Source organism: Sinocyclocheilus rhinocerous, unplaced genomic scaffold, assembly GCF_001515625.1.
Source record: "Sinocyclocheilus rhinocerous isolate Xijiao unplaced genomic scaffold, SAMN03320098_v1.1 scaffold1307, whole genome shotgun sequence".
NCBI lineage: Eukaryota > Metazoa > Chordata > Actinopteri > Cypriniformes > Cyprinidae > Sinocyclocheilus > Sinocyclocheilus rhinocerous.
In genome coordinates, this window is record NW_015631048.1 from 231,126 (window position 1) to 240,958 (window position 9,833).

General features: G+C 34.7%; 1 protein-coding gene across 1 annotated transcript; it reads right to left on the reverse strand.

Annotated features, from left to right (window-relative positions):
- Positions 1–5,717: 5,717 nt before the first annotated feature.
- LOC107741160 (WSC domain-containing protein 1-like) lies at positions 5,718–8,660 on the reverse strand. Its single transcript, XM_016553769.1, has 6 exons — positions 8,651–8,660; positions 8,433–8,554; positions 7,790–7,961; positions 7,548–7,712; positions 7,103–7,303; positions 5,718–6,253 (listed from the first exon to the last, which is right to left on the reverse strand). Exons 1-6 carry the CDS (start codon positions 8,658–8,660, stop codon positions 5,901–5,903), a joined length of 1,023 nt encoding a protein of 340 aa, XP_016409255.1. The 3' UTR covers positions 5,718–5,900.
- Positions 8,661–9,833: the final 1,173 nt, after the last annotated feature.

Genomic DNA, 9,833 nt, shown 5'->3' on the forward strand with positions numbered 1-9,833 from the left:
TCACAGATACTGTAGTTAATCCAAAAATATATATATATAAAAAAATTCTCATGACTCTTTTTTTCATTGGAACAAATAAGGAGACATTAAAAATAAAATCTGTAAATTCTAAACATTTTATGCAATTTAGCTTATATGCATTTATAGATTTATTATATGTTATTTTATTTATAGGCGTCAATATATGAAAAAGAGCCACCTGGACATTCTGCTGAACGTCTCCTTTTATGTTTCACTCAAGAAAGAAAGTCATATGGGTTTGGAGCATACTGAAGGGTGAATAAATGATGAGATCCATTATAATTTTGGGTAAACTACCTCTTTAAACAGTAATTTTTCTCATTTTTAATAGCTTAGATTCTTAGCATGCTCAATCCTTCTACAGTGTCTTAGTGTCAGGATCTTTTAGCCATGTTTGGGATGTTAAGAACCCCTTGATCCTTTTATAAGACCTGTTGGAGGAATTGCTTTAATCTATAGCTGGTTTGTAGGTGGCTTTTTTATTCATGTGTCTCCAACCATTCCTTCCCTTCATATCTTCTGCAGATTAGTGGAATATTCATTTCCTTGTACAGTATCTGTATGCTTACAGAGATACCCATACATGCACCTAAAGATTGTGTAGGAGACATTGGAGACATGGATGTTTGGATTTCCAGTTACATGATTTTATTTTATATACAGAGAATTATTTTTGTTACAGGTTTGTAAATTGTAATTTTCTGAATTAATTGCCTGATTAAATGCTTATATTTTGGGGTGGAATGGTGTTTGTTAGAGATTGTAGAAAAGGTCACATATGTTTCCGAAGGGAGTTCAGGACGAACCTATCATGCCGTTTAATAAACCCCAGGCCTTTGAGAAGCATAGCGCTCAATTCCTGGACTGTGTTTACTTCTCCGATATTTCAGACATCAATAACATTCTTACAGGGGACATGATAAAAAGCAACAATATTGATGGATTCTCTCTTACTGTAAAATGACTACTCCCAGAGTGACTGGAACAGTATAAATAATGCATGCTCTCTGTCTCTCTTTCTTTTTCTCTCTCTTTAATATTAGTTGTGACTAAAAGTCACATACAGAAGATCAATAATGACTCTGAGTTGGATTGCGTTTGCTCTCATCTGAGATGCGATTGGCACCTTTGATCAGATGACCTTAGTGGACCAAAAAACAATTATCTCAGCTGAATCTGTCTCTCGGTGCATGAAATGGCTGCTTGATATTGGCTCCGAGAAGGAATGAGCCACATGAAACTAGTGGATGTTTCTTTAAAAAAGCCAAAAAAAGCCAAAAAAGGTTTTTAAAGATGCCCATAAAAATCCAGTTGCTTATAGTAAAGTATAAAGTGAAAACAACAGTAAAAGCAAGCACCACTATTAACATTTTCAATCATCCATTTCTTATGTAAGTTTATTCTATACATACTGTTGCACTTCAGTGCCCCACCATCTGTTTGTTATATTTGTAAATAAATAAATTTGTATTCATTAATATGGATTGGATGAATCTCACTCCTCACCTGCTGCATTGTCTCAAAGGCTGCAGCTCGTCCCACAGGCTTTCCTCTGATAAGATCTGATCTGTTATCTGAAATATTATTTACTTGCTCGAGTGAACCTAACAAACACAAACAAAATCCATCATTATTTCTGATGGTGTTTCCATGTTTTGAGGTACCATTCATGTCTAGCACAAACAGCATAGACTGAGGCATCAGAGGTGATATGAAATTATGATCTAAATAAAGAGTGCAATAAACAAGCCATTTCAATATTTATTGCATGAAAGATGACAAATTATGACTGTTAGTTGTGGCGTAATTTCCATAAATGTTAGTATACTTGGTTCCCAAGGAGACAAGTGTGAGTAAAGAGCATGCTTGAGATGAAATATGAAACGTATGATTGGAAGACAATGGAAAATTAAGAGACGTATCACAGTATTGTCAAATTATATAATTGTTTAATTAAATGAAATTAGCTCCCAAAATGTTTAATATACTTTTTTTTTATTTTTACATTTATTAAATAAAATATTTATTTTTTACATTTTAGAAATTATGTAATGATGTATTTATTTAAATATTTATTTATTATTTAATGGCAAATATTTAAAGTGAATGAAAACAGATATGGTTCCGAGGACAGTCTAGCCAAGAGCAGAATAAAACATTGAGCTGACAGGAATCTTAATGAAGACTAACTCAAGTCATCTAGTGCCCTTGATCAAGGTGACTTCAAGCGTAGCCCCTCTCAGGCTCTCATCACAGTCCTCAGAGGTTTATAAGCCTTACTCAATATAAGTCTTGTGTTAATGAATGTCAGTTCCTCTCTGAACATGTTCAGTCATTCACGTGCTGTGTGATGTTTGTTGCAGCAGATCTGAACGCTGCCAGTTTCAGGCTATATTTATGGCTGACGCACTTGTTTGGACAGATGTGTTGTTTGCTTCTGTCTGAGGACACTATATTAGACTAAAAGGTGCTTGTGCTTTATTAGCCTTATTAGAATTGATCCTGTGAGGATGGGAGACTGGAGGACAGAGGGGTGAGCAGAGAGACACAGACTCTTGCTGCTTTTCACTAAAAGACACTAAAAGCATCTGAATCATCATAACATTGCATTGTGCTTACCATTTACATGTATCTTCATTTCCAACAACCATGACTGATGCTTATGTTGTTTTTAAATAATTAAAATTATTTGCATACATCAATGATTTTATATTAAAATGTGAACCTGGACCACAAATGGTCATTGATGTATGGTTTGTTGATAGGACAATATTTGGCCGAGATACATCGGGTGTAGAATCTAAGGGTGCAAAAAAAACAAAAAATCAAAATATTGAGAAAATCGCCTTTAAAGTTGTCCAAATGAAGTTCTTAGCAATGCTTATTACTAATAAAAAATGAAGTTTTGATATGTTTACAGTAGGCAATTTACAAATTATCTTCATGGAACATGATCTTTACTTAATATCCTAATGATTTTTAGCATAAAAGAAAAATCAATAATTTTGACCCATACAATGTAATGTTGGGTATTGCTATAAATGACTCGTTTTATTGTCCAGGGTCACAAATATGTTGGCTAAATTACTGTAGCTAACTACACCAGTATGACAAGAAATATAGGGTGTGAAATAAACAAAACGTGATCCAAACAAAACATGTAATTAGCTACTAATGTATCGTAATATTGCTGATTTAAAACAGTAAATACAATAAAAATTAATTTTTACCATAATATTCTAAATAAACATTTTATAAGTTCATTGGAAGACACTGTTGTAGAACATTAGTAGTTAGCAATATTACCGATTTTTATTCATTTGCATTGTGCCAAATCTCATTTTACATTTTCATTTTTCATTTTAATGAAACAGGATTATAAATATTTTTTAGTCTGTAGTTTCAACTTCAATCATTTTCACTGTTCTTTTGTTTACAACATGTAATTAGAACATCACAGATCTGTTTCTGTAGTCCTGGACCCCACTGCTGCTCTGCAGGGGGAAACTAGAGCAGGACATTATCAAATCATTGAATTGTGTCACATGGTGATGGATTGTTCCAGCAGGTTTACCGTCACACAATATTTAACAGATGGACGGACTGCTTGACGCGTTAGTGTGTCTTGGATGTGTTTGGCAGAGACCAAACAGAGCAGACGTATGCCAAATTTATTTAAGTCAGTCTCTCAGATTCACATAAGCGCCGAGGAACGTGCTTGTATTTTCATTTCATTCACAGGTCATTTTTGAATATAATATAATAAATATAATATAATACATTATAATATAATATGCTTTGAAATAATTTCAATAATTATTGAAATGATTAATAGATAGATGGGTACATAGATAGATGCTATTAATAAGAGTTTATTTTTATTGATTGATTGAGCTTTGTGATTGAAGTGCTTCTGTGAATGAAAGCTGGATGTTCTGCTAGAGTTTAAATGACTGCTGTTCTCTTATGTATTGAACTGTTGAGCTGCTAATAGAGAGCAAAGAAAAAGTAATTAAATTCCGTGAACTTCAGGTTCATTCTGGCCATTTAATATCCTTTTCATATTGAAATATTTCATATTTCACATTTAGTTTTTCTCAATATGTGACTCGGATCCAGAATAGGGTTGCAAAGGGGTGGATAACTTCCAGTAAATTTCCGGAAACTTTCCAAAAATCCCTGGAATATTCAAAAAAAAAAAATCCTGGAAAGTTACCAAAATTTCAGGAATATTTCCGAAATTTACTGGAAAATTTCCACCTTTTTGTAACCCTCATCCAGAAGCTAAAAGAAGATGTTCCATTGGTTCATCAGTCACATTTTGTTTTTCTCAATATATGACTCGGATCCAGAATAGGGTTGCAAAGGGGTGGAAAACTTCCAGTAAATTTCCGGAAACTTTCCAAAAATCCCTGGAATATTCAAAAAAAAAAATCCTGGAAAGTTACCAAAATTTCAGGAATATTTCCGAAATTTACTGGAAAATTTCCACCTTTTTGTAACCCTCATCCAGAAGCTAAAAGAAGATGTTCCATTGGTTCATCAGTGCCATTTGTTAAAATTGCTTTCTCATCGGTTTTTAAAATGGGTTGCACATTTAATAATTCTGTTTGTGATTTTCAGTTTTCAAAAACTGTTACAAATTTACAGCTTTTCATAAAGATTTTTGAATAATTATGGCAATAATTATTCTATTTAATGGATTAATACATTTGTATGTAGCTAAATCAAGATGGCAAGTTTGCAACATTGAGATCAAAGAGAATCATCTGGTATGTTTAAACCATTCAAGCTGGCGGTTATTAAGCCTCTTATTAAGAAACCACAACTAGATCCTAGTGAAACAAAGATAAACAGTTTAAAACAGCTGAGATTGACTGAGCTGACCATGCCGGTCCTCTGCCAACAGATTTTTAGGCTTCCCTTTAAGCGTATAGCTAGTGGTCACAGCCTGTGATGTGAAAAAACCTGTCATGCACTGAGTAATTCTGCAGATGCAGCATTTTTGTTTCTGCCTGCAGTGACATTAAGCACTAATTATAATTTTAGAAGCACTCAAATCTAAAGGACTAATGTACCAACTAATTATGTAAAAATTTAGAAACATCACAGCATGCTACCATCCTTTAGTAGCCTGCTAAATGAAACATTGGAGTCTTCCTAATTGCCACTATGGAGAAAGAAGAAAATAGTACATCAGCAGATACATTTATCCAGTCAAACCCCTGCTGAAAATGGTATTTTCTCTTTTTATGACTGGTTTTGTGTACAAATGAATGTCCAGCCCTTATGTATAGCTCTCAGGGAAAGCCAGGGTTGCTCTTCCTTGGTTGTCTTATCTGTCTATCTGAGGTTCACTAATTAAGATCATGCCCATGCTGTAAGCCTTCAGATTTATGCTTTTGATTCATTGTAGTAATAAAATAACCGAAGGACACAAACTGTTCATCACACAAGAGCAAGATGTCTCATCTTTGTTCATGAGGGAACATTTTTCCCTGATGCATCTCTCTGGAATGAATGCATCTTTGTCCACTGAAGACACTTTGACCCTGAGATTCCACATCAGAAACACAGTTTCAAATAAATAAACTTTAGATTTTAAGTATAAAGGCACCTGAAATATCTTAGGATAGTGTAATCTACTTAAGGATGATATTAAAATGGACTGAAAATGATACTATGAGAATTGATCGGTTTAATGATAAAACATATGAACTAGACAAAGTCTCCACAATGCTATCAAACTGGTGACAGCACAACCACAAACATAAAGCACAAATAAAACAACAGACAGACAGCAGTTGTGTTTTTACTCAGGCACTTTGTGTTTCTGTGTCCTCCCTCCAGCAGAGGGCAGCATCTGCGTTTACGAATCCTCACCTGGGCATGTACTTGTGTGGTAGGCCGTCAAGGTTTCTGTCTCTGAGAGCACTGTCTACTGTCCGGATGTATTCATCTATACGAGCTCTCATTTCGGGAGTGAAGGGGTCAAAGGTCAGGCTACGTGATCCAGAGCGTTTAAAATGGCCGTCTCTGTTGCTCTTTGTGCACAGAAGTCTTTCCTCAGGAATGCTGGTGTTCAGGAAAGCGGTGATGGTCTTTAACTGAGGGGCTAGATCTTCTTGTAGATTTTCAAAGTGTACCACCAGCAGGCGGTGGGCAAACCGCAACCAGGCCAGAGCGTGAGACACCCACCAGGATGAATAGCTGTCCACAAACTCTGACCACTCTATGAAGAACAAAAAAAAGCATCACTGTTAAAACTAAACTAGCATCTCCCACAAGCTTAAACCTAGGACTGCATTGCTTGGGGGAAAAAAATCAAATTTGGATTTTTCTGATTGGAAAAAAATGCAATTGCGATTTAAAAAAAATAAAATTACACAATCTTGGCTGCACAATTTTGTGATTATATATTAATATGGCTATATAATAATAATAATGCATAAAAACATAAACATTAATAAACAGAAACTAGTTTACATCATTTAGGATTGCAAAAGTTTTAAGAGCTGAATATTATTCTTCAAGAACCAGTGAATATTAATTCCATTCTTTTAAATCAATGAACTTACATTATCTTTTAGTCGTTTGAAATTTACAGAATAATATACATATATATTTACAGAATATATTAATATACAGTGTATTAAAATATACAAATATTTGGTATTTTAACATATAATAACATTTAATATTTACTAAAATTTAACAACATTGAATTAATAAATATATGCAAAAGCAACAATAACATATTACATCTATGCCTACGGAGTTTTAGGACCATTTCCAGGTCTAGAAACCACACTTTAACACAAATTAGGTTTCCTCATTTATCCCACTTTTACAAGACAGTCGGGAATCTTGTTTTTTCAAAGACAAAAACAGTTGTTGAGGGGCAGAAATACGTTTTTTTTATTTGTTTTAGCTTTTTTTTATCTTATCATTATAGCTCATCATCTTATATAAGTCATCTTGCAGCCTAGATGTTTGCTGAAGTCCCCTGGTTAAGACCCATTGCTCTAAACTCTTTGAATATACTGTAAGGCTGAAACTAATGGCGTTTCATCATTAGCACCTTTGCTCCTCCAGTGAACATCTGACGCGTAGCCCAGGTGTCCGGCACACTTGCGGTTGAACTCTGCCATTAGAGAACGATAGGGGTTTCGCATCAGCAGGATGGCCGAGTCGAACATTTCGATCTCACGCTGGCCGCTTTCATGAGTCTTGACGCAGATGACTCTCCCGCTCTGCCAGTAATCCTTCTCTCCTTTAAAACCTGCAGAGATGTGAGAGAACCACTATTCCTGAGGAGAAAAATTTGAGCCGAGTCTCTATTTGCTTTCCAATCAAGGACTAACAAATGAGATGTTTAAGAGATGTCAGTTTTGATCTTCTTTCTTTTGGGCAAGACCTAAAAGTGTTTGTGTTTCTGTTGAGTTCATTTTCTCACTCTTGCAGACTCATAATAAATCTCACAGCTGAAAGTGATGAGTGTTTAAGTCTTATTAGTGGACTTTCACCTTTGTTGTACAGAGATCCATCAAAGTAATAGCTGCCGGTGTAGAATCCAGTGGCGAGTTCAATCAGGTGACGTAACCAGGTGTTTCCTGCCCCTGGAAAGCTGGACAGGGCTACAAGAGTGCTGGACTTCTGGGGCAGAAATCTCCTTTCTTTGCACGTTGTATCTGAAAGAACAGATCTTTGCGGTTGCAGCATTAGTTCTTAAAGAGCCGTAAAGTTTGAGTTACATGCTGTAGGTTACCTAGCACAGGAGTACTGTACACCCAGTAGTAGTCAAGGTCATAAGGAGAGGTGTGGTTTGTTTGGTTGCTCCTCTCACACATGTATTCCTGTTCACTCATCTGGATTGTGAAGAGAAATGGGACATGGCTGCAGAAACAGTCCTGCCCTCTCAAAAGGGCCAATGGCAGGTCCTGATAAGGTCACACACAATTTAAAAAAAGTGAAGGAATGGAAATAAAAGATATCACCTGTAATGAGTAGTAATGGTCAGCCAAATTATGTCCTTCTAGTCTAAACAAATACAGTGTGAATTAAGCAGAGATTTAAGAATTAGTGTTAACATTAGTTTTATTATTATTAATAATAATAACTATGCACCTTTGAGGCTTGGCCCCAAAATGATGATTTTTATTACTGTTAGTAACGAAACAAAAATAATAATGTATTTATTTTAATAACTTTTTTTTTTATTAATTGTATAATTAGTGATAATAATAATAATATACAGCATTTTATAAATATTTTTATTTTATTATATTTTTATTGAATAGTAGAACTAGTAGTACAAGTATTATTCATAATGCACATTACTTTTCTAGTCTAATGATCACCATAAAGAAAACACATTTGTATGGATGGATACAAGCATTTGTGAATTGAACCTGATCTGTACAGGTCTCGATACACTGCTGAGGTGTGTGTGTCTGGCCAGAGGTCTGGATCAGGAAGTCAGCGGTAGAGTTCTGTGGCTTCTTGTAACAGCCGTGGTAGTGCACAGTTCTGTCTGAGAAACATTGAACAGAAGTCGTCTTCCTTATCTCGTCAGAAATACTGTACTTCTGTGTTTAAGAATAAGGTGGATAAATGCATCAGAAAGTACCTGTTGGCATTTCCTAAACGAAGCAGCACATAATAATATTTTGAGCAGTGAATAAATTTTTTTCTGACTTTGAATATTCCAAGTTGATTGTTTTAAAATGACATTTCTGTATTTGAAATGGCTTTAGTATTAAAACCTGTTGAAAACATATTATATTTCACCCCAACCCCAAATTATATTTTGCATGAAGAAAATGAAACCTGTTTTTATTACCATTAGGATTTTTTTTTTAAATGTAGCATTGTCATGCTACAACAAAACACATTTCCAACAAATTCTCATTGCAAACAATTCATATTTATTTATTGAATAAGAATGTGTTGGAAATGTTATATTGCCCTTAATTAATCATGATTTTAAAAAAAATTGTATTATAATGGTGTCAAAATCCTTTATGAAAATTTTTATTTTATTATTTTTTCTTCTCTTTCTGTATTTTTCCTCCCACTCAAACACTTCAAGCTCTCAAAATGCCTCTTTGTACAGCATTACACCGTTTGATTAATGGTGATTTAATCACAGGCTTTCAAAATCATTTCTAAGCTCTTGGCCACCATTTTTTTTATAATGGTGTCAAAATCCTTTATGAAAAATTTTATTTTATTATTTTTTCTTCTCTTTCTGTATTTTTCCTCCCACTCAAACACTTCAAGCTCTCAAAATGCCTCTTTGTACAGCATTACACCGTTTGATTAATGGTGATTTAATCACAGGCTTTCAAAATCATTTCTAAGCTCTTGGCCACCATTTTTTTTAAACCATATGTGGATTCTGTTCTCAGACTAACAGAGAATACATTGTTTTTATTTGGACATTGGTTATTTGCTATGGAGATCTGTAATACCTCAGAGAGGGAGACTATGGCTCACTGATGTTGGGCTTTTGGGTTCCAGAGTTCCTTTGGCTCAGAGATCTGGCACTATCTGCGCTGCTGCTGCGCAGGACAGAGGCTTTGTTTTTGTGGAGACAGGAGAGGAGCACATTCATCTGCAAAGATACACATTGTCAGAGACACACACACACACACTCAGAAAGAGCCCCTAAAAAGAAAGAGAGAGACATAAGCACACCTGTATACAGCTCATTGAGATGAATTTTCTTGACACTCCATCATACCTCAGAACAAAAAGAAGATAAACTTATGCATTCTGTCCCTATTGTTATTCTTATGCATTTGTTCTCC